A 27,132-nucleotide genomic window follows, 5' to 3' on the forward strand; every position below is an offset into this window, starting at 1 on the left:
AAGAGTCATTCTAATTTTATTAGGCAAGACAATATCAGTACTATTCATTGATTCAGATCTGGTTTTGTTAATAAGATGTCATGTCCTGCCGGTATATACTGTCTAATCTTGATTTCTTAGGTTGGTGGTTTCTTACTCCTTTTCTTTAACATCTTTGGTGGGGCAAGGAATTTAAATGATGTCCTGAAATAAAAAAATGAAAAATAAATATCAATCAATTTAAAAGTGCAGAAATCTTCATTTAAATAAATTGATGGAATTGTTTATCTTCAAACAGAACTGTGAAGTTGGCAGTTAACACTGGAGTTTTAAAGGAGTAGGTCCAGTAAGACCCCTTTGTTGCCCCAAAATATAGCAGTTTTACAAAATTGTTCAAAATGTAAACTTATAGTTATTTATTGGAAAGTAGAATGCTTCTGCTACATAAAAATGGGCTGTTTTTTTACAATACAATGTACATATATTGGGCACTAGCAAGATTGAGGATGAACAAGGATGCGGCCACTTTCATTTTTGACAAAAACCATCTGAAAAGTGTCATTAATTTGCATATAAATTTGATAGATTTTTCATATTTAAGCTTGAGTAAATCAGTTAAAATCTTTCACATAAACTAATTGAATCAACTGAAATAGACACTTACGAGTTTAAAAAGTGTCCAAAATCTTTCGTCAGATGAACCTGAAATTTGAGGCCAAAATCGGCCCTTACCAGACCTACTCCTCTGTATTAACAACTGAAAACCTTACACTTAATGATCATATGTAATAAACAAAACAAGGCACTATACAGTCAGTGTCTGTTCATCACAAATATACAAATAGTCAATGCAATTTGACTGCAAAGATTGCACAATTGCAGTATAAATAATAAATCACCCACTTAATTTGAGTCAAATTTTATTGTCCTTTGATATGAAAAGTAGGTATTATCAAAATAGTCGAGTTGAAATCCAGGGTGTGATCCCTACTGGTACCCTATATCAGGAGCATAAACTAATCAATAGGTGTTTTCATAGCATCAAAAAGATACAGTCATTTTGAATGGTTTTACACTTTGTTGGGGCCCTTATTAGCCTGCTGTTCAGTGTGAGTTAATACTCCATGTTGAAGAATGTATTTTGACCTATTATGGTTTCCTTTTGCAAATTGTGACTTGGATGGAGAGTTGTCTCATTGGCACTCATACCACATCTTCTAATATCTAATGACAGTTATATAAAGATGTAGGGAAAACAGATACAGAGAAAAACCTGTTACTTACTGGCATGTCGGACAGATTGGACTAAAGGTACAGAATACTGAAATATAAAATAATAAATTCAATGTTCATACTTATCATGCTTATAGGTCTAGGTATTTGTGAAATAAAATTTCAATATGGTAATTAATTCAAATAAGTTTTTTCTTCCATTACTCTTATTAATGTAAATATCATCTTTATGTTAATATAAACAAGAAAATTCTATAAAACATTGTTCTTGACCTTCACACCTGAATAGTTTGGCTTCACATAACTCCACTTTAGGCTCAAAAACATAACATTTTTAGGCTTTTTGAATACTTCAGTTAAGCATGGTTCAAAACAGCGACAACTCTTTCTGACAGTGGTTGTTATAACTGCTTGTTTCATAAATGGTTTTATTTACAGGAAATCCAACACTTTACATGCTGTACACCATGTACACTGTCTATATAAATGCAATAAATATTGTCTTACTTGATAAACATACTGAGCAGACATATTTTACATACTTGATAAACATACTGAGCAGACATATTTTACTTACTTGATAAGCATACTTAGCAGACATATTTTACTTACTTGATAAGCATACTGAGCAGACATAGCCTATATCAATGAGATTCCTGTGACAGAAACATGCTGCTCTATAGTCCACTTGTACTTTAGGTGGCAATGACAGTTTTGGTCTTTCTAGGGGGTCTGGTAAAAATACCCACTGAAAAAAGTCCAAACATATTCTAAAATACCATGTATAGTTTCCTGTAAAAGAAGCTCAAAAGAATTGGACTTGCTAAATTGGTTGACTAATGTATTAAAGTTCTGACTGTACCTTTACTTTACAACCAATTATTTAATCTACTTTCATTTTGAATGAGTTTACTTTGTTGTTTTCTGGAGCTTATTGAAATAATCCGTCTTCGATATCAAATGTAATTCGTAAAATATACATAAACAAATGTATTGAATTTAATTGGTACAGAATTTTCAAATAAAATATACTTGTAGTTGTAGAAACTTAAGCTCTTTTATTCTAATTTAAGGAAAAAAAATACTCAGTACTTAAACATCATGTACATGCAGGATGATTACATTTTTCAAAGAAATATCTGATTGAATGAATAAAAGAAACATGTCTGATACGTTTGTCAAGACCAATACATGTATTCTCTTTCTTAAATCAATGCTTGTCTGATACGTTTGTCAAGACCAATACATGTATTCTCTTTCTTAAATCAATGCTTGTCTGATACGTTTGTCAAGACCAATACATGTATTCTCTTTCTTAAATCAATGCTTGTCTGATACGTTTGTCAAGACCAATACATGTATTCTCTTTCTTAAATCAATGCTTGTCTGATACGTTTGTCAAGACCAATACATGTATGCTCTTTCTTAAATCAATGTTTGTCTGATACGTTTGTCAAGACCAATACATGTATGCTCTTCCTTAATTCAATGTTTGTCTGATACGTTTGTCAAGACCAATACATGTATGCTCTTCCTTAAATCAATGCTTGTCTGATACGTTTGTCAAGACCAATACATGTATGCTCTTCCTTAATTCAATGTTTGTCTGATACGTTTGTCAAGACCAATACATGTATGCTCTTTCTTAAATCAATGTTTGTCTGATACGTTTGTCAAGACCAATACATGTATTCTCTTTCTTAAATCAATGTTTGTCTGATACGTTTGTCAAGACCAATACATGTATGCTCTTTCTTAATTCAATGTTTGTCTGATACGTTTGTCAAGACCAATACATGTATGCTCTTCCTTAAATCAATGCTTGTCTGATACGTTTGTCAAGACCAATACATGTATGCTCTTCCTTAAATCAATGCTTGTCTGATACGTTTGTCAAGACCAATACATGTATGCTCTTCCTTAATTCAATGCTTGTCTGATACGTTTGTCAAGACCAATACATGTATGCTCTTCCTTAAATCAATGCTTGTCTGATACGTATACGTTTGTCAAGACCAATACATGTATGCTCTTTCTTAAATCAATGCTTATCTGATACATTTGTCAAGACCAATACATGTATGCTCTTTCTTAAATCAATGCTTGTCTGATACGTTTGTCAAGACCAATACATGTATGCTCTTTCTTAAATCAATGCTTGTCTGATACGTTTGTCAAGACCAATACATGTATGCTCTTTCTTAAATCAATGCTTATCTGATACATTTGTCAAGACCAATACATGTATGCTCTTTCTTAAATCAATGCTTGTCTGATACGTTTGTCAAGACCAATACATGTATGCTCTTTCTTAAATCAATGCTTGTCTGATACGTTTGTCAAGACCAATACATGTATGCTCTTTCTTAAATCAATGCTTGTCTGATACGTTTGTCAAGACCAATACATGTATGCTCTTTCTTAAATCAATGTTTGTCTGATACGTTTGTGAAGACCAATACATGTATGCTCTTTCTTAAATCAGTGCTTGGTTTAATTAAATTTTCTTTAAGTTGATTTTATTTAATGTAGATTTTCTTTATAACCCTAAACAATAAACATTATTGCAAAATCATGACTTAAAACTTTCAGGCACCTACCATATGACCATTAAAGGGGCACTAACTACGAGTTATAGAAAAAATCGAAAATACATTTTTTTTTTGTTCAATCATTTATGATTGTAAAAAAGTGAAATAATCATTTGCTTTTAGCAGCCAGTTCAATTTTGTCAAAATAAGCTAAGAAACTTTGATGATGAATTATTCACTTGCAAGTGAATAATTCAATCTCATATGGAATCAGTATTAATGTGAACTTCAATTTAACCCCTTAGCTACAGGAGAATAACTCATGAACTGTCTTTGTTCTGTTTTTTAAAGGAAAAGAATGTCAACATTGAAAGTGAAACAAAGATAAATCATTTGATGACTTAGTGGTTCGATCCACAAAAAATAATATTCTTATATAGGAGAAAAAGGATGATTACTATATATTTTTATTGTATGAAATTAAACAGACCTAGTAAAATCCAATTGCACGAGTTTCTATATCTATTTATATCTATGTTTATGTTTATATTGCTTATTTGGCCATTGGAATTCACCTCGATAGTTAATTAGATGGCGTATAGACTAAAAAACACACAAACTGAAGCTACATTTTATCGAACCCATGCCCTGTAAATTGTTTGTTTTAAGACTTTTTTATAATTTGGATACATATTTAACATTGTTATAAATCAAATATTAGAATTTGAGTCATATTGGTGAACATGAATTTGACAGCTAGTGCCCCTTAAACATGTAAAAAGTTCAGAAGCTTAGAATTTAACCAGATGCTCCGCAGGGCGTAGCTTTATACGACCGCAGAGGTTGAACCCTGAACGGTTAGGGCAAGTATGGACACAACATTCAAGCTGGATTCAGCTCTAAATTTGGATTGTGATTAAATAGTTGACACAGCATAGGTTTCTGACACAGAATGAATGTGTTCTAATGAACTTAAAATTTTTGTTTCTCTTAGAGCAATTCACTATGCTGTTGAATATTAATCCTCTCAAAAAAATGTTTGAAGAAATTTTCTTTTTTATTTATGAAATTTCAAATGAGAAAAATTGAACCCAATTTTTTTAATCACATCCCCCTTTCCCTTATTCCAAAACTAATCTCAATTAAAATTTCTAATGGAGTTTGCAACAATAACTACTCATTTAAATACATCATAAAATATTAAGATGTAAAAAAACTGCTTGTTATCACTGAATGGTAAAGATTATTTTAATTTATCAGTTGGTAGTAAAAAGTGAATATACATTGTATATTGTATATAACAAAGATTTAAGTTGATTCTGGACAAAGAAAGATAACTCCAATTAAAAAAAAATCTTGCTATTGCACAATATTTTGCAATTAGATATTTCTTGCTTACTATTCTGGACAAAGAAAGATAACTCTAATTAAATTTTTTTTTGATATTTCACAATATTGTGCAATTAGATATTTCTTGCCATTGCGCAATACTGTGCAATTGAAAAGACTTGCTATTGCACAATACTTAATATAATAATTTTAGATCCTGATTTGGACCAACTTGAAAACTGGGCCCATAATAAAAAATCTAAGTACATTTTTGGATTCAGCATATCAAAGAACTTCAAGATTTCAATTTTTGTTAAAATCAGACTAAGTTTAATTTTGGACCCTTTGGACTTTAGTGTAGACCAATTTGAAAACAGGACCAAAAATGAAGAATCTACATACACAGTTAGATTTGGTATATCAAAGAACCCCATTTATTCAATTTTTGATGAAATCAAACAAATTTTAATTTTGGACCCCGATTTGGACCAACTTGAAAACTGGGCCAATAATCAAGAATCTAAGTACATTTTTAGATTCAGCATATCAAAGAACCTAACTGATTCATTTTTTGTCAAAATCAAACTAAGTTTAATTTTGGACCCTTTGGACCTTAATGTAGACCAATTTGAAAACGGGACCAAAAGTTAAGAATCTACATACACAGTCATGACAGTTAGATTCAGCATATCAAAGAACCCCAATTATTCAATTTTGATGAAATCAAACAAAAGTTTAATTTTGGACCCTTTGGGCCCCTTATTATGTTGGGACCAAAACTCCCAAAATCAAACCCAACCTTTCTTTTATGGTCATAAACCTTGTGTTTAAATTTCATAGATTTCTATTTACTTATACTAACGTTATGGTGCGAAAACCAAGAAAAATGCTTATTTGGGTCCCTTTTTGGCCCCTAATTCCTAAACTGTTGGGACCTAAACTCCCAAAATCAATACCAACCTTCCTTTTGTAGTCATTAACATTGTGTTTAAATTTCATTGATTTCTATTTACTTAAACTAATGTTATTGTGCGAAAACCAAGAATAATGCTTATTTGGGCCCTTTTTTGGCCCCTAATTCCTAAACTGTTGAGACCAAAACTCCCAAAATCAATCCCAACCGTTCTTTTGTGGTCATAAACCTTGTGTCAAAATTTCATAGATTTCTATTAACTTAAACTAAAGTTATAGTGTGAAAACCAAGAAAATGCTTATTTGGGCCCTTTTTGGCCCCTAATTCCTAAAATATTGGGACCAAAACTCCCAAAATCAATACCAACCTTCCTTTTGTGGTCATAAACCTTGTGTTAAAATGTCATAGATTTCCATTCACTTTTACTAAAGTTAGAGTGCGAAAACTAAAAGTATTCGGACGCCGGACGACGACGACGACGACGACGACGCAGACGCCAACGTGATAGCAATATACGACGAAAATTTTTTCAAAATTTGCGGTCGTATAAAAATAAAAACACTTTTACATGTATTTCTAAATCTAACCTTACCAGTAGATATTGCAGTAATCCTGTAATTTGTGGTATTTTTAGATATATACCACCAGTAATATCACAAGCCTGCTGTAACAGTCCTGAGTCATTGTCTAATATACAGGCGTCTATAACGACATTTTGTTTCTGTGCTGTAAATACGGCATTCATAAGATTCATATACTGTTCAGGATTATCTTCCGAACCTTTTATGACCAATATCCTTGAAGATGTAGTCCCTTCTTTAAATTCATTTTCTTTTTCAATTCTATTTAAATAGCAAAGACCAATGGCCATAGCACCAGCTATTAATGAGTCTGAATAAAAAGCTCCTTCCATATTTTGTAATACAATTGTTTTCACTTCGTCTTTTATTTGTTCATTCATTCGACAGAATAATTCATATCTTCCATCATTTGATGACGATTCTGTTGATGTATGAGTTCTGTTAGGGTATAACACAACACTGAAACATAAAAGTAAGATTTGATTTATCATTCTAAACATATTTCTCCCAAATCGAACCATATCTCCCTTTTGAAACTTTTAATAATATATTCACATACAATCATTTTGGATGTACTTTGAATGATATCATTTTCAAAGAAAAATCGGCCAATATATAATGAATATCTGTAATTGCTTTGGTATTATAATTGAAGTCAATACTGTAATTGTTAAAATCCTCATAACTTAGTCTCTGGTAGATAATTTTCTCATTGGTATACATACCAAACCTCAGTAGTTTTATATTTAATAATCAAATAAGATTCAGAAACTGAGATGGAAAAAAAGATAAGGTGAATTTTTATCACTTTTTATGCAACCCACCATTTTTTTCTTAAAATGTCCTGTACCAAGTCAGGAAAATGGCCATTGTTATGTTGTAGTTCAATTCTATGTGTGTTACATTTTAATGTTGTGTTGTTGTTCTCCTCTTATATTTGATGCGTTTCCCTCAGTTTTAGTTTGTAACCCAGATTTGTTTTTTTATCTATCGATTTATGAGTTTCGAACAGCAGTATACTACTATTGCCTTTATTTATGACGCAAAATCCACTTGAAAAATTAAAAGCGAAAGAACAACAGTTGTATAACTGTTTTCCCTAATTTTCTGTAAATATTCTTAGTGAGGTACGGTACTTTATTTGGTGTTCATACATTTAATTACATGAGTATATTTCTTTTAAACTTTCTTTAATTCAGAAATATTTAAGAACAATTGTAAATGGAAATTAGTCCGAGATTGTCAAACAGCCAGACAAAGTCTAGGGTGGGGGAGACTTAGGTGCTCTGGAATGACACTCAACAGAGAGCTTAACTGAGAAACCCAGACAAAATTTGCTTCCATATGTTTTTGATATGTTTGAAAACATATATGAGAAACAAAGGAAAAGCATACGTTGCAATATTTCCTGTACATAATTCTGTGTCTGAATTTTTTTTCCAACCTTTTATTTGTATGTGCTGCAATAACTGATAAATCATTCAAGCTGCTCATCATCAAATGTGAGTTGGCAAATACCATAACACTTTCCAAACACTTTGTTAGACTTATCTAAAATTCAAATGGTAAGAAATTCAATGAATGTGTAAAATTGCACAGAATTAATAAATATTTGATTTATATGTGTGATTTCTGAGATAAACATATATGTAAAATGAAGACTTTTGAAAACTATTTTGCACCCATAATGTGAAAACTAGTTAATTGTAAACTAATTTAAAAGGGAAATACCCCTTTAAGAAGTAAAGATGATGAATAACAATGTGTGAAAATGTATCATTTCTGAGTCTGACATCTGTATTTTCAAAGGCAGATTTTTTTTATTGCTGTAAAACGACTCTTTTGCATCCATACTGGAAGTCTGGAATTCTGTATTTTATCAAAGCTAAAGACTATACAGTCTTCAAAAATATTACAAGACAATCTAGTTAGAAAATTTGATTTATACACATGAACAGATCAGTCTTTGTCAGTGAACCATCCAACATTCACCAAAATGTTTTATTTGTAACTCTGAACTAAATACTTTTTACTGACTAACATATAAAATTCTAGTCCAAGATTACTCTGACGTCCAACGGTTGTTTCACCAGACAAGCTGGGGCTGCAATGGTCCCTCGGCCCCAGCTTGTCTGGCAAAACAGCTGTTGGAGGTCAGAGTAATCTCGGACTAATAAAATTGACAACATAACTTTATACAATGTTATAATTGCTCTTTACTATATCTTAAGGTTTTACTTACACCTTGTCCATCTGACTATATTCTAAGGTTTTACTTACACCTTGTCCATCTGACTATATTCTAAGGTTTTACTTACACCTTGTCCATCTCCAAGAGATCCACATTTGCCCCACCATACTGGATTGGTGTCCAAAATAATGACCAACTGACTACTTATGGATGTTCCAGTTTCTTCTAAAAACAAAAAAGAAGTTGAAAAATAAATTTATGCGATCTGGATGTCAAACTTTATTAATACAAAATATATATTTAATTGACTCTATATTATAAAAAAACACAAAAAAAACCACTATATATTGTAGCAATGCATTCTTTGATAAATTATTATCCCATAAGAAAACCATATGAAATGTCAGTATAATGTCAGAGACAACAACCTGACAATATCATACAACCAAAGAGGATATCTGCTTTAATAAGGCTTAAATATATCATGTTATTAATGTGTCTATATAATATATTTCCAGCACTACATGTAAATAGCTAGTATTGTTTTACTAGTAGACATGTTTTTTTTGTCAGTAATACCTATATACTGTAGAGTAATGTACAGTTCATGTATTTGTTTTTTCTGGACTAATTTCATTGTAATTTTTTTCTCTCTCATTTATTATTACACTGATAAAGATAATTAAGGTAAAGATATGGTTTTTAGAAATTGCTATCTGCTTGATATACTTTACCATCATTTTAATTTTCTAAAATGTTTTCATTTAATAAGATAAGATAACTTTATTTGCACTAAAACATTGACAATAAATGGTTATGTCAGTCTTTTGCTTCTTGAAGGCTATATTGTTGATTCTCTCTTGAATGGGTTTTAAATACATTTTAATATCAATAGGATTTAGATTAATTAATAAAATGAAATCCAAGTCTTGAAATAAGATTTTTCATATTTATTATCCAAGAGTTATTTTTTCAGTTGCTTTATAAATATATTTTTAGGGCAAGTGAATTATTTAACTCTAGTATATGAAGCCAATATTTCTATTCTGGTATATAAAGGCAATCTATTCAGCTCGGCTAAATTTATACTGCAAGTGTTCAAAGGGATCTGAATCCCTGTGTTGTTTGCCTATTCCCCATACTTCACTACCGTATAGAGCAATAGGCACAACTAGGGAGTCAAATAATTTTCTAACAGCTTGCATTGGTTATTCCGTCCAATTACATACCTGTCAACTGACCCGTATTCTGCGGGTGTGACCCGAGATTTTCACATGTCTGAGGGATCACCCGGAACACCCGCCGGGTCATTGAATTAACCCGGGAATTCCGAAAATGGCCCGATTTCACCCGTGTTTCTTAGCCTTGAGATTGATTTCATAAGTAATATTCCTTTGAAATACCGGAAAATTCGTAATTCTTCATCTAGCTATGTAAACTGTCAAATTAAGTGACCCATTAAGTGCATGGCTTTACTTGACTTCATTATTTTTATACCTTTATACAATTTTTAAAAAAAAGTTGAAAATTATTTTTTACATTTATACTTCCTTTAACTGTATTACTATATTTTATCATAGTCTAATTTCCTTAATAAGTGAGAAATATTAAGGTTCAAGGCTACATAGTCAATAGTCTCAAACATTTAAGAATTACATTAAATTCTAGTGTTTTCTCAAAAAGTAAAGCACATAAGACTGAGTTACACAAATTTATATAAATCATTAAAAGTGCAATGAAATAATATGGGGACGAAGTCCCCTATTACAGTAGAAAATCCAATAAAAAAAAAAAAAAAAAAAAAATCGGGAAAATTTCCCGAATTTTTCATTACATACTAATGAACTCAAAATCTTTCAATTTTTTTTTGTCAGGTTTTTTAATTTCCGGATCTGCACAGAACACATAACTCTACTTCCTTCTTCCGGTCTTGTTGTCGTGAGACTTTGATTAGTCTAGTAAAATATAGGAACTCAAGGAACACAATACTAATATTTCATTTTTAATCATTCTTTGTCTATGAATAAACGTTACCTGATGCATTGCGTTTCTTTGTTTACATTAAACATGACGTCATTTGTTTACATTAAACATGACGTCATAACTTAAATAACGTCACAAGTAAAATCCCTAACAACAGAACCAAAATCGGAAACGTTACGGTATTTCCATTTCTTTATTTTAACAAATATTTTTAAAAGTTACAAAAAAAATAATTTAAACAAACTTCGTCCCCATTCACAGGTAATGCCTGCCTCATATTATTTAATAAGATTTAAAATGACTTAACAAACTGAACATGCATTGATGTTTTGGTATCTTTGATATACATTATAAGAAAATGTACCATAAATACTGAAATTCAGCTCGGAAAAGTTCGTACGCGTTATGACCTGAGATTTGATTCTTCAATGCAGGTCATAACCTGCATAATCGTCACAGGTTGACAGGTATGCAATTAATTTTTTTTATTTTAAAAAGTGCTTTTCTACCCTTTTCAACAAGCAATGGGCTGCACAGATTTAGATCTTCAAATGTCTATAAATGTAATATTACAGGAGACTCTAATGTGACGTTCTTCATAAAGTTCTTACTAATTATCTCAGACCTTTGGCTTTGATGAATCCTGCTGTTATCTGTATCTGTATCTGTAGTGGTACATTGTACTACCTGTGACTTTATCTTATTAATGGTGGCCATAAAAAATATGTTCACCATGGTGGCCCTATATGTTCATCATCATACCCCCTGTTGCTTTTTTAATACACAAGGTATTTATCAAAAACTAGTCAAGGATAAAGGGAAATCTTGAATGCATTGAAGTGTTAAAATTATATTACTTACAGGTCAGGTGTCTCAGGTAAAATATACATGTATGTGTTTGTCAAATTTAATGACTGTTATTATGACAAGAAATTCAAAAATAAAATGAAACAATAAAACTTGTTGAACAAACAGCTTAATTAAAAAATAATTGTCTCCTGACTATTAGTTTTGATATTATACCTTTTAAATAATTTTTGATCAGTTTAAGTTATTTTTTATATTAAGTCTATTTTTTGGTAGTAAAGAATAAATGAATCTCATTTTCAAATATACTGCAAATATTTACAATGCCTGCCTTTTTCTATTGACAAGGTGTTTCTCAAATTAATTTTCTAAAATCAAAATGGTTTATTATTGTAGATAGACTGATCTTAACATATGATTAAGATTGTCTTTAGGACTTAAGCTAAATAAAATTTAGGCAATTCATTATTTCTTTATTGAATAAAATATTTTTTATAAGTATTAGAAATATTCAGTACAGCAAAATTTGATAATATTTTTATTGTCATATGATATTTTAAACATGATCCATGTTTTAGAGGTTAAGCATTTCTTTTACTTTTTGTTCTTGGGTTAGAGACATTATAATGAGAAGGTAAATAATTTTCAAATGGATTTATATCTCAAAGTTGTTTTGTTAATTTTACAATCAAGGAATAGGTGTTCTTCATTGACCTACAAGAGGCACAGTTTACACATTCTATCCTTTCTAGGAATTTTATATTGCCCACTATTTTCTATTTCTAAATTATGACCAAAACTTCTCTACCTTAATTGACACAATCAAGTTTACAGTTTTTATCATAAGTTATTATTTTTAGATTTTTCTTTAAATTCATTTTTTATTAAGGACTTTAAAAGTCTTAATTCATTAAAGTCCCTGCAATTATTAACTTTATCTAAAAGTATACCAAGAATATGTATCATGCCAGTCCAGCACTATCGACAATATAATACACTGAAAAAAAATGATTTAATTAATAAACCATTAAAGTGTCACCATCTTTAGAAGTGCACTTTATTTTTTCTGGAGACAAATTTTGAAAGAAATTAACCAAACTGAAGATAACATACTTAAGTTAATAAGTTTCAAGACAATTTCTTTAAATAATTTCTTTTCATAAGATTCACTTGATTCAGATATATAAGAACATTTTTCATTATGATTAGCATTTTTAATGAACATTTATCAAAATTTGATGATAACTAGGTGGACATTTAGAAAATAAGTCTTTTCGGTGATTGTTTGTGCACAACTCTTGTTTTGAGATTTGAAGAAAATTTAAATAAACAAAATTAGTTTTTTCCTAAACCATATAATGGTACTTGTAGTTTTCCTGAATAATGTTAGATGTTATCAAAATCTATTGTAAAAGGATTGATATTGATCATCTTATTTTGTTAAGAAACCAAATTGTTTAATTACTTTCATTTTTTTTATTTAAAATATCACTTGCATGATTATTAGTTATTATTAATAGTAATAACTCATTTAATAATGTTAACAAACAATTGAATACAATGTACATCATGTGTATTTATATAAACCTTTTACTTAAAAAACAATTATTAAAAGTCTGTTTATTTCAAATGCTAGTCAATAACTTTAGCTTTGACTTTTTGCCATTTCGACTCAAGATTCTTACCAAGAAGAAATTAAAAGAATAAGAAACAAAACAGTAAGAAACAAAACAAACAAAAATGAAAAAAAAAACAATTAAAAAATTAAAAAATTAAATAGCATTAAAGACAAAAAAATAATAATAAATTAACAGAGTAAAACAATATTTTATTCTACATTTTCAAAAAAAGGTGAAATGTCAATTTTGATAGAAACCCAAGTCACCTGTACAGGTAAAATTTAATGAAACATACCAGCTGAAAACTTCAACCCTGATTGATTTTAACAGGTAACATAATTAGATAAAAAATCTGCCCATGATTTATGACCCCCAATAAATGGCCAACATCTCAAGATTGAATACCCCAATAAATGTTCACCATTGGATGTTGACCATGCAAGAGGGTGGACATAACTAAGAGGAAGTCACAGGCTGTACTGTACGTGTAGAATCCTGTTTAGGCTTTTATACACGGTATGTTTGGTTTTTTTTATGTTTTATTTTTTTGCAGTTATTTTTATTTTTTATTTAGCCATTTATTTCTTTTGCTTATGCATTACCTTTGCTGTAGCTGCATGCAGTCTTTTGTTTGTGCTTAAAGTGTTTAAGTTTGCATGTGCTACTGTTATATAAATACTATGTGCTACTGTATATGTGCTGATATTAGACATTTGTTCTAATCTATCTTGCTTAGCTTTTATTCTGCATGTGCTATCTATGTATTAATATATATATGTGATGTCTGTATGTTTGTGTTGTATGTGTATCTGATGTTATAACATGTATGTTTTGTTTATTAATATCAGTCGGTTAAAGAGCTCTTAAGAGCTCATGTTCTTTGTTATTATGTATATATATGCAACCCGACTTTAAATAAAGATTACTTTACTTTACTTTTACTTTACTATAAATTTTATCCAATTAATTTGAAACTTACAGTAGCTGAAAATTACATAATAAATCAATTTTATATATTCATATTTTAGTATGGGAAAAATGATGGGTGTGGAGTTAATCTGTTACTGCATTTAAAAATGACACAACAAAAGAGAAGACATAGTTGTAAAACTTTAATAGTTCATTGTCACATATTTCAAAATATGGATAAGGTCTAATAGAACATGGCTTTGTCCTTTGGCCTTTGTTTAGTAAACAGGGGGACTCATTGGAAATATGTACTAATTCGTATTTCGTCTCTTTTCACAGGTAACATCTTTTTCATGTTAATAAAACAAGGTGTTTTATGTGTGATGACAATGAGACAATTACCTGCCATTTCAAATACACTTGGACAAAGATAATTTTTTCACATGTTGTTTCAGGAGAACATACGTAAGGGGGAAAGAAATCAATGATATGTTTCCATTTGATGAAAGATTCCAAGACACTAACATAACGATAATTTTGATTTGGTAAAATTAAAATGAAAGTAGAAAATTGACCAATGAAAGGAGGGTTTGGTACCGATGAAATTGAGCTTTCGGAAAATTTCTAGACGCATCTTCTGAAGATCAAAAAAATTATAAGTACCGAACAGATCATTGCAACAGAAAAAGATGGAAAAACAAGGTTGTGACTAAACCCTCTTTTTAATGATATAGAATCTAAAAGTATCAATTGTGCTAATCCCATTATAGTTAAAGTATCAGAGGCGATATTTTCCTACTCAATTTTACCATATTCGATGTACATATGGTAATGAAAATTATATGACAGGTGCTTTGTTGTTGTTTATATATTTTTAATTCATTTCTAATTGACAGTGTCTGCGCGTACCCACATGTGGGTACGAATAGTCAAATTGACATTCGTAGGCTACGGGTACCCACATCCGGTTTTATAATAAAATGCAATCAAATCGGGAATTAAACGTGAAATATATACATTAATTATCGATAATATGGGGATTTCGAGTAGAACGAGTGAAGGGTATGACAAATAATATTTTCGAATTGTATTTATAAGTTAATAATATCAGAGACGTCTCTGATAATATATAATAAACCTTGCAAATTAAATGCACATGTACTGATTGAAAATGAAATATACAGTCCCTGTAAACTATAGTCCTATAATCTGATAATATATAATTTCCGAATTTTAAGTTGCTTCCACGCCTCAGAGGCAAAATATTTTTTGATGCGCTGAAGGTTTAAATTACATTTTTGTCAAACATTTTGTTTACTATTAACGAAGCTTTCATAGAAGATTATTGGCATATGATCGGCCTTTGTTTTTCAGAAATAATGTATAGGCCTTCATTTTTCCTGTCGAACTTGTTTAGAATTTTTTGCCTCCGTGAATGACAGGAAAAAAATATTCTGTAAAACTTGATTTCCTCTTTATTTTTTGTTTTTCCAGTTCATCTTTTCTCTGCAGCTGCAATTGACTCCGAGTTTGTTTTTATATACAATTGTATAAAATCAATCGACTGATACTTTTGAACACATTGTTCCAATTCATGATAACTTTGAAATGTCTGCCCCACTTGTATATCACTCTTTTCCCATTTTAAGAATATTTATTAACCGGGAAAAACTGTTGATCACTTACATATATATAAATGTTTACAAAACTTCTTAAGTAGTTGATCAATTTTATTCACTAATTGCGATAATTTCTGTATATATTTTACGTTTAATTCCCGATCCGATGGCAATTTATTATAAATCCGGATGTGGGTACGCGTAGCCTACGAACGGCAATTTTGCTATTCGTACCCGCATGCGGGTACGAACAGACACTGCCTTTCTAATTATTTTGGTTTTCCCTTGCCAGAGATGGTCACAATTTGATGTGTACCGGACAGGCAGGCACAGGGAAACCTTATTTGATGAGAAATGAATTAAAATATATTAAAACCACAGAACACAAGTAACTCTGACAATCTGTTATAATACGTGTATGTCAAGAGCTCGAGACTGCATATGTTTGCATAGATTATGGGTGTTTATAGTGGTTATATGTTGTTCCAAGTGGATTCCAGGCTTTTCCAGCCTAGTTGATCTGGCCCATATGTAAAGTCAATGTAGCTGCTATATATATCTGAAATCTTTATCTATGAAATGAAAAATATCTACCAGGGATAAAAGTGATATTGTTTGATAATTACGGATTTCATAATTAAAAAGGTTTTTCACCTGTTGTCGTTTATCTCTAGTACTGTTTCCTAAAAATATTCTTCCGGTAATAACCAAAATTTTCAGTAATTATCATCTGATCATGATTATTCATCATATTATTATGAGGTCAGATTGACCTATGGTCAGATTGATTTTTGTCTGGTAGACTTAGACTTCTGAAGAAGGGATATAATTACGATACTGTTGTCAACTCATTAAAGATTGCATATTTTGGCGTTAATATTCAGTCACTGATAAGGTCTTTGCATCGGAACTAAACACATATATTCTAAAAACAGTTGTTGGCATGACACGGGTTATGTTCTTCTCATATATGTTATGAACTTATGATGGTATGATACTAAACCCCTAACGGGAAGGATTGTGCCTGATGTTCATATGATGAAATCATAATCTTTCAGTCAGTTTAATTGAAGTCTGGAGCTGGCATGTCAGTTAACTGCTAGTAGTCTGTTGTTATTTATGTATTATTGTCATTTTGTTTATTTTCTTTGGTTACATCTTCTGACATCAGACTCGGACTTCTCTTGAACTGAATTTTAATGTGCGTATTGTTATGCGTTTACTTTTCTACATTGGTTAGAGGTATAGGGGGAGGGTTGAGATCTCACAAACATGTTTAACCCCGCCGCATTTTTGCGCCTGTCCCAAGTCAGGAGCCTCTGGCCTTTGTTAGTCTTGTATTATTTTAATTTTAGTTTCTTGTGTACAATTTGGAAATTAGTATGGCGTTCATTATCACTGAACTAGTATATATTTGTTTAGGGGCCAGCTGAGGGACGCCTCCGGGTGCGGGAATTTCTCGCTACATTGAAGACCTGTTGGTGACCCTCTGCTGTTGTTTTTTATTTGGTCGGGTTGTTGTCTCTTTGACACATTCCCCATTTCCATTCTCAATTTTATTAGAGGCAGTAATGACTATTATAATTCTTTTTTGGAAGTTGGAAGTGGACTATATTGACATAATTTACCAACCTAAGTAACACTATATAAGATTTATCTGTATTTTTAACTGTTTACCTGTTATATTACAGATATACTGACATATTTCACCAATCTTACTAATAATGAACCAGATTTGGCAGCAGCTGTAGCAGCAATCAAAACATTAATTCACCTCCTGGAAATCAGTAAAGGTAAGTTTTAATCATATCTTGTTAAAAGAACATAAATGACTCTGAGAAAATGAACTGCAATACAAGAGCTGTTCTTTTGCTTTTGTGTGTGTGTTTTTAGTCCCCATTCCCCTACCAACGAAGTAGAAGGAGAATTTAGGTTTGCACTCTAGTGGGGGAGGGGAAAAGTTTATTAGACCACATTCATATTTGGGGGGGGGGGGGGGGGGGGGGGGACTGACTGCCTAAGAGGGGATCCACTCCAGTCATGCTTGAGTGATTCTCTATATAATCAACCATTTTTTTCCCACAAAAGAGGGAGCCTAGGCTCCCTGAAAAACCCTCTTTTGATTGATTGACAATGGATATCTATCCACCAAAGTTTCATACTTACATGTAATTAAAGAAATCACTAGACTTCCTCTATGTCAATTAAAAGTGTGTTCAGATCTGATGAAGCATGGACATACCATAATTATATAAAGGTAATGTGTGTTACATTAGTATCACAAGAACTGAACATGAATAAGAATTTACAAACAGACATTATTCAATTATGGAAAATTAATAGCCAATTATATATTTTTTTAAAACTTTTATGGATTCAAATTTATGCTCAGGATATGAAGATGATATTAAATGCAGATCACTAAGATTTTGAAAATTGCTCTGAAATTTGTTCAGTTCTCATTCCAGAATAAATATGTCCATGTATGAGTATGGCAGAGAAACTTCAATGTGTGAAATATAATTTTGAAAAAAGTGTATCTTTAAAGCATTTTACTTCAAATTGATCTATTCAATTAAATAAAACAAGAACACTGACTCATTGTTTTACTGTAATAAAATTACACATTTGCATTATCTTCTTGTTTTCTTTTGCAGTTGAAACTGTGCAGGAAATGAGAGAAAGTTTGAAGGAAGCTATAAATATATTAACTGAGACCGACAGTAGTACAACATCTATATCATCAGCTGGAGAACTCTTCCTAAGATTTATATCACTCAAACTTACTTCACTAGAATACTCAGTATGTAACTATACACAGTTTCTCATCTTTTTAAGAAAAAAATACAAAAAGTTATGCCCATGTAAAATTAGAAAATGAGCAAAATTGATGAGTACACAGTTATCGTTTCTTGATTTTCGTTGTCCACAAATATAGTCCCTAGTGTGGACAGTGTGTTACTTGCCAATCTTTGGTATACCCCTTCCAAATTTATTTCTTCATGTTTTATGCCTCAAATAGCAAGTAGGGGGATAAAATTACACTGGGAAAAAATTTGATTCATGAATTTTAAAGTAAAGTAGTGATTTGGTCCAACTGAAAAAGGTTAAAAATAAGCATTTCGGAAGCTGTCAAAAGATTTCAAGACCCCCTGAACATAAAATTGTCCATATTTTGAGTTAGAGCTGATGAAGTTTTCTATAATTTTGATATAATTTGTCTCAAAAGTAGTACACCACACTAAAAATAGTATAGAGAAAGTGCAGGTGGGATTTTTATTATTTCCATTTATTGTCTAAAAGAAATGCACTACCAAATAACTGTATACTAGGACTTCTTCAAAGGTGATGTGTGGTTTTTTTTAATAATTAAACAGAAGCTTTGCCATTATATTTTTTTTTCTCAATTAATTGGATATTTAATTAAAAAAAAAATTGAAAATATTTTTTCTATAAGAGTAAGAAGATGTGGTAGGATTGTTAAAGAGACAACTCTCTTTCTTTTTCTTAATGTATTAAGAAATGACCCAAGTTTGATTTTTTTTTTTGTGTTGAAATACATATATGCATATATTCACAATATATTTGTATTTTTTTAGTCACAAAATAAATCTCTGACAAAAATCAGTTAGTTAATTGTACTTTGTTTTTGTTTATTCTCAATTTATATGATTTTATTCCAGAATATTCAAGAATTAAAGAAGCTGTTGGTTGAAAGAGGAAATTTGTTCTTGGATAAAGTAGCAGGGTCAAGACAAAAGATTGGCAAAGTGACACATCCATTCATCAGAGATGGAACTGTAGGTTTCAATTTATGTAACCTCCCTAAAATATTTTTTCTTCCATTAAAGGTTTCTGTCTCCTCTGACTGAAAAAATTAAATTGAGAATGGAAACAGGAAATGTGTCGAAAAGACAACAACCTGACTATGAAGCAGAAAATAGCCAAAGGCCACCAATAGGTCCTTAACACAGCTAGAAAATTCATTACTTTATTAGGGGTTAATTTTTAACCAATAAGACATACAACAAATTGCAGAAAAGTCGTATCAGTTATTATAACCAAAAACATGAATGTAAAATTTCAGGGGGGGGATATTTAAAAATCAATTTTCAGCTAAAGGTAGTTTTAAATGGAACAAGTTTAAACTTTCCAAGTACCATCATCGTTTCATTTGCTTAGAATTTCTCATTATTGTATAACATTAGTTTCAATTGTAGACAATTTTAACGAATTCCAAGTCGAGGGTTGTATTACAAGTACTGAAGGAGGCTGCAGAAGCCAAGAAAAGATTTAATGTATTTGTAGCTGAATCACAGCCTAACAAGTCTGGGTATCTATAATTTATCTTGTTCCATGTCAGGACTGTTCATAATATAAACACATTTTTTTTTTTGGGGGGGGGGTGCACTCAAAATAATAAATTGTGTACTGGTGTTTGTATTTTTGTAAATAATTTTGTTAGACTTGTAAGTTGAATGAAAATTTTATTTAATGGGTGGTTGAGGTCTAAAACAATTGTCTCCTAACCCTCACCACACAACTCAGCATTTAAATTTGGAACAGCCCTTGTGTGAGAATGTAGATTGTGTTGTACCTGATGCATGGTACAACTATATTATACATTTCATTAATATTTTGATTTATTTTAAGGTTCTTTTTGGGGCTATATTTACAGTACCTTCATAGGTATTGAAATTGTATCAAAAATTAAGGAATGCGGGAAAATACACTACAGCTCAGGTGGATTTTGCTTTGTCCACCCGTCCACAGTGGGAGTGGGCACCGGGTGGGCAAAATTTCTAGCTTGTCCACTCTGCCCACCCATAGGAGTGGGCATGCAAATTTCTTTTGTTTAATTAAAAGACTTGCAAGTACAATCAATTGAAAAAAGCAGATAAGCAATTATAATCAATATTTTTACCAAAAAAGAGATTAAACCTGGAGTGGGCACAGGTGGGCTGGTGGAAAAAGCAAAATCCAGTATATAAGTCTTTTGAGCTATTTTTTAGAAAACAGGTTTAAATGATTCTTGATTATTTAATGGTAGAAAAAAGTATAAAGAAGTATTGTTATGGATTATTAAAAAAGAACAGGAGTGTTTGCAGACAATTTCTTTATTATCAAAGGGATAAAGATGTTACAGAGAAGCAGATAAATGTCTATATATAAGACATAAAGTTGGGTTTATTTGAATTATACATAGAAGTTATTAATGCAGCAGTTTGTTTTTTCAGACACAAAACACATGAAGAATTACAAAAACTTGGTATACCATCTACCATTATACTTGACTCCGCTGTTGGGTAAGTGTTGTAAGTGTTTGTATACACTGAATTATTGGGGGTGATGACAATACACAGATCAAAATTGAATTTTGGTGGCATCACTTTCACCATTATAGAGTTATTCCCCTTTACAAATATTAAATTGCTGAAATTTTGGTTTCCATTCTCTACCTTTAGTTTGCCTCAACAAAATGTTATGAAACTTATACACAATGTTTAATACCACTAAACTTGGATCAAGTTTGAACTTTGGTGGCATCATTTTTACAGTTCTAGGGTTATGCCCCTTTACAAATGGAAAAAATGCTGAATTTATCATTTCCGTTCTCTTACTCAAGTTTGCCTCAACTAAATATTATAAAATTTATAGACAATGCTTATTACCACAAAACTCAGATCAAGTATAAATTTGAGTAGCGTCACTTTTACAGTGCTTGAGTTATGACTCTTTATAAGGTTATATGCTAGCCTGGGCATCATCTGTGTCCCATGGACACATTCCCCATTGATTATTTCTACTGAAGTTAACATTATATGTTTTGTATTCAATTATGAGATTTTGCACTAAAGATGTACTGTACATTTTGTAGGTATGTGATGGAGAAAATAGATCTTGTGTTAGTAGGCGCTGAAGGTGTGGTCGAGAGTGGTGGCATCATTAATAAGGTTAGTTACTTAGAACTTTGTGGTTGATTAAAATATAGATTCTACCACTGCATCGAGTGTGATACAATATGTAACCACTCCAGACAGTTAAATTACCAATTTTTTATACGACCGCAAAATTTGAAAAAATTTTCGTCGTATATTGCTAATACGTTGGCGTCGGCGTCGGCGTCGTCGTCCGGCGTCCGAATACTTTTAGTTTTCGCACTCTAACTTTAGTAAAAGTGAATGGAAATCTATGAAATTTTAACACAAGGTTTATGACCACAAAAGGAAGGTTGGTATTGATTTTGGGAGTTTTGGTCCCAACATTTTAGGAATTAGGGGCCAAAAAGGGCCCAAATAAGCATTTTCTTGGTTTTCGCACTATAACTTTAGTTTAAGTTAATAGAAATCTATGAAATTTTGACACAAGGTTTATGACCACAAAAGAACGGTTGGGATTGATTTTGGGAGTTTAGGTTTCAACAGTTTAGGAATTAGGGGCCAAAAAAGGGCCCAAATAAGCATTATTCTTGGTTTTCGCACAATAACTTTAGTTTAAGTGAATAGAAATCAATGAAATTTAAACACAATGTTAATGACTATAAAAGGAAGGTTGGTATTGATTTTGGGAGTTTAGGTCCCAACAGTTTAGGAATTAGGGGCCAAAAAGGGACCCAAATAAGCATTTTTCTTGGTTTTCGCACCATAACGTTAGTATAAGTAAATAGAAATCTATGAAATTTAAACACAAGGTTTATGACCATAAAAGGAAGGTTGGTATTGATTTTGGGAGTTTTGGTCCCAACAGAATAAGGGGCCCAAAGGGTCCAAAATTAAACTTTGTTTGATTTCATCAAAATTGAATAATTGGGGTTCTTTGATATGCCGAATCTAATTGTCATGACTGTGTATGTAGATTCTTAACTTTTGGTCCCGTTTTCAAATTGGTCTACATTAAGGTCCAAAGGGTCCAAAATTAAACTTAGTTTGATTTTGACAAAAAATGAATCAGTTAGGTTCTTTGATATGCTGAATCTAAAAATGTACTTAGATTCATGATTATTGGCCCAGTTTTCAAGTTGGTCCAAATCGGGGTCCAAAATTAAACTTTGTTTGATTTCATCAAAAATTGAATAAATGGGGTTCTTTGATATACCAAATCTAACTGTGTATGAAGATTCTTCATTTTTGGTCCTGTTTTCAAATTGGTCTACACTAAAGTCCAAAGGGTCCAAAATTAAACTTAGTCTGATTTTAACAAAAATTGAAATCTTGGGGTTCTTTGATATGCTGAATCCAAAAATGTACTTAGATTTTTTATTATGGGCCCAGTTTTCAAGTTGGTCCAAATCAGGATCTAAAATTATTATATTAAGTATTGTGCAATAGCAAGTCTTTTCAATTGCACAGTATTGCGCAATGGCAAGAAATATCTAATTGCACAATATTGTGAAATAGCAAATTTTTTTTTAATTAGAGTTATCTTTCTTTGTCCAGAATAGTAAACAAGAAATATCTAATTGCAAAATATTGTGCAATAGCAAGATTTTTTTTAATTGGAGTTATCTTTCTTTGTCCAGAATCAACTTAAATCTTTGTTATATACAATATACAATGTATATTCACTTTTTACTACCAACTGATAAATTAAAATAATCTTTACCATTCAGTGATAACAAGCAGTTTTTTTACATCTTATTTCCTTATCTTATCTAAAATGTTTTTAGATAATGTATGTTGGACATTTGCCAGACATGACTATGATGTCATTTTCTATTTTTATTTGCCAATAACTTTATGTAAATAACTTCATTGGAAATTTGCATAATATAAAATGTTGCTGATGAAGTTTTTTTTATTGTTTTATACAATAAACAATGTATATTCACTTTTACTACCAACCAATCTTTACCATTCAGTGATAACAAGCACTTTATATTACATTTTAATATTTTATGATGTATTTAAAAGAGTAGTTATTGTTGCAAACTCCATTAGAAATTTGAATTGATATCAGTTTTGGAAAAAGGGAAACAGGGATGTGAAAAAAGGGGGGGGGGGGGGGGGGGGTTAAATTTTTCTCATTTCAGATTTCATAAATAAAAAGAAAATTTCTTCAAACATTTTTTTGAGAGGATTAATATTCAACAGCATAGTGAATTGCTAAAAGGCAAAAACAAACTTTTAAGTTCATTAGACCACATTCATTCTGTGTCAGAAACCTATGCTGTGTCAACTATTTCATTTTAGATTTAAAAAGTTTGAAGAAGAAATCTTTAATTGTAAAATTTGTAAAATCTTGACATTTGTTTTGTGTAAAAAAAAAACCATGTAATGTCAAAAATTTGATCACAATCCAAATTCAGAGCTGTATCACGCTAGAATGTTTTGTCCATACTTGCCCCAACTGTTCAGGGTTCGACCTCTGCGGTCGTATAAAGCTGCGCCCTGTGGAGCACCTGGTTAATATTTAAAATTTAAATGTCAAGAGTGGAGAAATATGGTATTGCACAAGATTTGGTGGTGGAATATGTTTCTCTAAAGGTTATTAATTAAAGATTTGTGTTGGATATATATAGATTCTACCACTGCATCGAGTGTGATACGATATTTATCCACTCGAGACAGTTAAATTTTCAAATTTAAACCGCGAGACTCGCCGAGCGTTTTAAATATTTAAAATTTAACTGTCGAGAGTGGATAAATATCGTATTACACAAGATTTGGTGGTGGAATCTGTTTCTCTTATGATTTTCAAACAATACAGAGGCAAACTTATTCCTTCTTTGCGACTGATCTGCAAAATGTTCTTTCTATGTGACGTCATCAGGCATGGTCGCCTTTTTTCATGCCCTCACAATAGGAAATTCAGAGGAAAACAAGAAAATTCAACGTCATAATCGGATTTTAACCAATGAAGAACTGAGATCAAACAAACCACACGTTGATTAAATTTTTTTTATACAATGGGTGCAGAAAGTGATAATTTGACGAAGAATTAGAGAAATTTAATATACAAAATCATAAACAGTACCATGTGCAAAAAATTATGTATCATCTTTCATACACACCAAAATGTTTAAATGTTATCGAGTTTTACTTTTGTTACAACCAATACAAAATGATTATTCCATTTCCAAACTAGTGCCTTAGGTCAGAAGTATAGTTGAAATCATTTACTTTCAAAAAATGACTTTGAAAAAGCACCATTGTAGAATTCCAATTGAAAGTTAGATAAGATTATTACAATTTTGTTTCCCTTTCAGATTGGTACATTTTCCATTGGATTATCAGCTAAAGCAATGAATAAACCATTTTATGTAGTGGCAGAAAGCTTCAAGTTTACAAGATTATATCCTTTGAACCAGCATGACCTTCCTGATGATTTCAAGGTCTGTAGTAATACAAATTTATGTTTTTAAATATTTGAAAAATACTACTGTGGATTCATTATTATTCGTTGGATATCAATTTTCATGGGTACAGATTAACCATGAATTTAAATGTTAAACAAAATACCAATTTTATACAAGTGTTGCATGCAGAGATTGACAAAACCACGAAATCAAATATCAACGAAATTGCGAGTTTTCCTCAATCCATGAAAATTGATACCCACGAAAATAAATGAATCCACAGTATTAGAAAGTATGATGGTTGTTGAGTAATTTTGGAAGTCTCTTCTTATCTTCATTTTTTCTCAGAATCCCTATTAAAGAGTTACAAGGAAGAAAACTAAAGATTAAAAAAAATACGTACATTGCTAAAATCATTGATGTTTTTCAGTCACTTGTGAAAGCTTGGTGGTTAATTCTGTGCCTTTTACCCTTAACCAGTAGGAAATGACCTTGAACATCGTCTAAAAGGCAGATATAGTTGTTATCAAGTTCATTCATATCAACTTCCAGGGGAACAAATTATGATGAAATTAAATTGGCATCAAATAAGGGAGATTTTAGGATTTGATAGTAAATTTCATTTTATTTCTTTTTAAGAACATGATTATTTAAGATGGTATGGGAGTATGAATTAAAAATGATAGAATTTGTTCTTACTTTGTCAAAACGTAGTATTTATTTTGATATGTTTAAAAATATAATAAAGATAAATGTGACCAAGCATTTTCTTAAGCTGAAAAATTTTGTATGGATTATACAGGAAAAAACATCATTATGTTGATTGATTGTTGTTTGCTTTACTTCGCATTAGCTTAAAATGGCTATATCGCGGTGAAACACCATTATGTGATTAGAAGCTAAGCTAAATGATAGAATTGTGTAATAAGATAAGAGCATATAACTTTTAGAGAATGCTTTGAGAATGTTCATTTTTCACACCATAATACCTTAAATGTAAATATATGATGTATGTTTGGATATTGTTAACAATGATGGGTACACCTTGATTAACAAAATCAATATACACTGGGGTAAAGCTGATGACTGTAACTGCATTCACGGTCATCCCAAGATGTTGGATGAAAAATTAGGTCAGTATTTGTATTGTCTGTTTAAGTGTTTCTATATCATTTTCTTTTATAACTTTACATAGTACCAATGTATGCTTTGTAAAGAAAATGATATAGAAACACATAAACAGACAATACAAATACTGACCTAATTTTTCATCCAACATCTTGGGATGACCGTGAATGCATCTTGGGATGACCGTGAATGCAGTTACGGTCATCAGCTTTACCCCAGTGAATATATATCTATACCTATTTATTTCAGTACAAAGCCAGTACCCTGAAAACAACAACAGATTTATTTCGAGAACATCCATTGGTTGACTACACTCCCCCAGCATACATCACGTTATTATTTACAGACTTAGGAGTATTAACACCGTCAGCTGTCAGTGATGAACTTATCAAACTTTACTGTTAACATTGAAACAAATTAAATCTATTAAAACCATGTGATACCTTCATTTATTAAAATCTAATCATGCAATTGGTCATTTCAATTTCAATTTTATTTTGAGATGTTTAAACATTATAGAACAAGCATTCAACTTCAAGGGGGTAGATCCTGATTGTGATGAAGAAAAAATGTTGCAGTCAAGCAGAGGACAAAAAAATAATAGCGTAGAAAAAAAAAATTTCACACTTTCGCTTTGCACAAAAACTAATTCTGACTCAGATGGAAAATTCATAACTCCCCCTTGAAGTTATATGGTTGCTCCCTATAATCTGTAATTCACATTACACAATTTTAGCATTAAATACCCACTACAAAAACACATTGAGATAAGAATGATATGAGAGAAGATTGCAAATGAGACAACACTCCACCAGAAACCAAATAACAAGGACAATATCTTATAGGAATACCTCAACATAACATTAATTTTTTTGTCTGCTTGATATGGTATTTGTTCATCAGAATATTTACTGTAAAATTCTCTTTTGCATTGAAATTGAATGGACGGGCCTCAAGTCAAGTGGTCTTAGTAGTATATCTACTTGGATCACCAGCCTGTCAACACTGAATTTGT

General features: G+C 31.0%; 2 protein-coding genes across 4 annotated transcripts; one reads left to right on the plus strand and one right to left on the minus strand.

The window, feature by feature from the left end:
* LOC139528740 (general transcription factor IIH subunit 3-like) lies at positions 1-14,611 on the minus strand. 2 transcript variants are annotated; one of them, XM_071324883.1, is made up of 7 exons: positions 14,478-14,611; positions 8,885-8,982; positions 8,011-8,117; positions 6,578-7,025; positions 1,825-1,960; positions 1,264-1,300; positions 1-183 (listed from the first exon to the last, which is right to left on the minus strand). In XM_071324883.1, exons 1-7 carry the CDS (start codon positions 14,482-14,484, stop codon positions 117-119), a joined length of 900 nt encoding a protein of 299 aa, XP_071180984.1. In that variant the 5' UTR covers positions 14,485-14,611; the 3' UTR covers positions 1-116. The 2 variants fall into 2 exon arrangements, with proteins under 2 accessions (XP_071180984.1, XP_071180985.1); XM_071324884.1 differs by lacking the exons at positions 8,885-8,982; positions 14,478-14,611 and adding an exon at positions 8,809-8,815.
* LOC139528739 (translation initiation factor eIF2B subunit alpha-like) lies at positions 14,315-26,552 on the plus strand. 2 transcript variants are annotated; one of them, XM_071324881.1, is made up of 9 exons: positions 14,315-14,414; positions 17,386-17,487; positions 18,352-18,497; positions 19,378-19,494; positions 19,915-20,027; positions 20,932-21,000; positions 21,573-21,648; positions 24,900-25,025; positions 26,367-26,552. In XM_071324881.1, the coding sequence occupies exons 1-9, from the start codon at positions 14,330-14,332 to the stop codon at positions 26,520-26,522; spliced, it is 990 nt and encodes a 329-aa protein (XP_071180982.1). In that variant the 5' UTR covers positions 14,315-14,329; the 3' UTR covers positions 26,523-26,552. The 2 variants fall into 2 exon arrangements, with proteins under 2 accessions (XP_071180982.1, XP_071180983.1); XM_071324882.1 differs by lacking the exon at positions 14,315-14,414 and adding an exon at positions 14,638-14,777.
* Positions 26,553-27,132: the final 580 nt, after the last annotated feature.

Source organism: Mytilus edulis, chromosome 6 (assembly GCF_963676685.1).
Source record: "Mytilus edulis chromosome 6, xbMytEdul2.2, whole genome shotgun sequence".
Classification (NCBI taxonomy): domain Eukaryota; kingdom Metazoa; phylum Mollusca; class Bivalvia; order Mytilida; family Mytilidae; genus Mytilus; species Mytilus edulis.

Bases quoted from the DNA above. Each gene is read 5' to 3' on its own strand.
- LOC139528739 (XM_071324881.1), top strand. From the start codon at position 14,330: ATGGCTTTGTCCTTTGGCCTTTGTTTAGTAAACAGGGGGACTCATTGG. The intron at 14,415-17,385 runs GTAACATCTTTT...GTTATATTACAG, and splicing joins TATTTCGTCTCTTTTCACAG to ATATACTGACATATTTCACC. The intron at 19,495-19,914 runs GTAGGTTTCAAT...TTTCAATTGTAG, and splicing joins CATTCATCAGAGATGGAACT to ACAATTTTAACGAATTCCAA.
- LOC139528740 (XM_071324883.1), bottom strand. The intron at 7,026-8,010 runs GTTGGAAAAAAA...TTTATGTTTCAG, and splicing joins GCAGCACATACAAATAAAAG to TGTTGTGTTATACCCTAACA. The intron at 1,961-6,577 runs GTAAGGTTAGAT...GACTTTTTTCAG, and splicing joins GATTACTGCAATATCTACTG to TGGGTATTTTTACCAGACCC.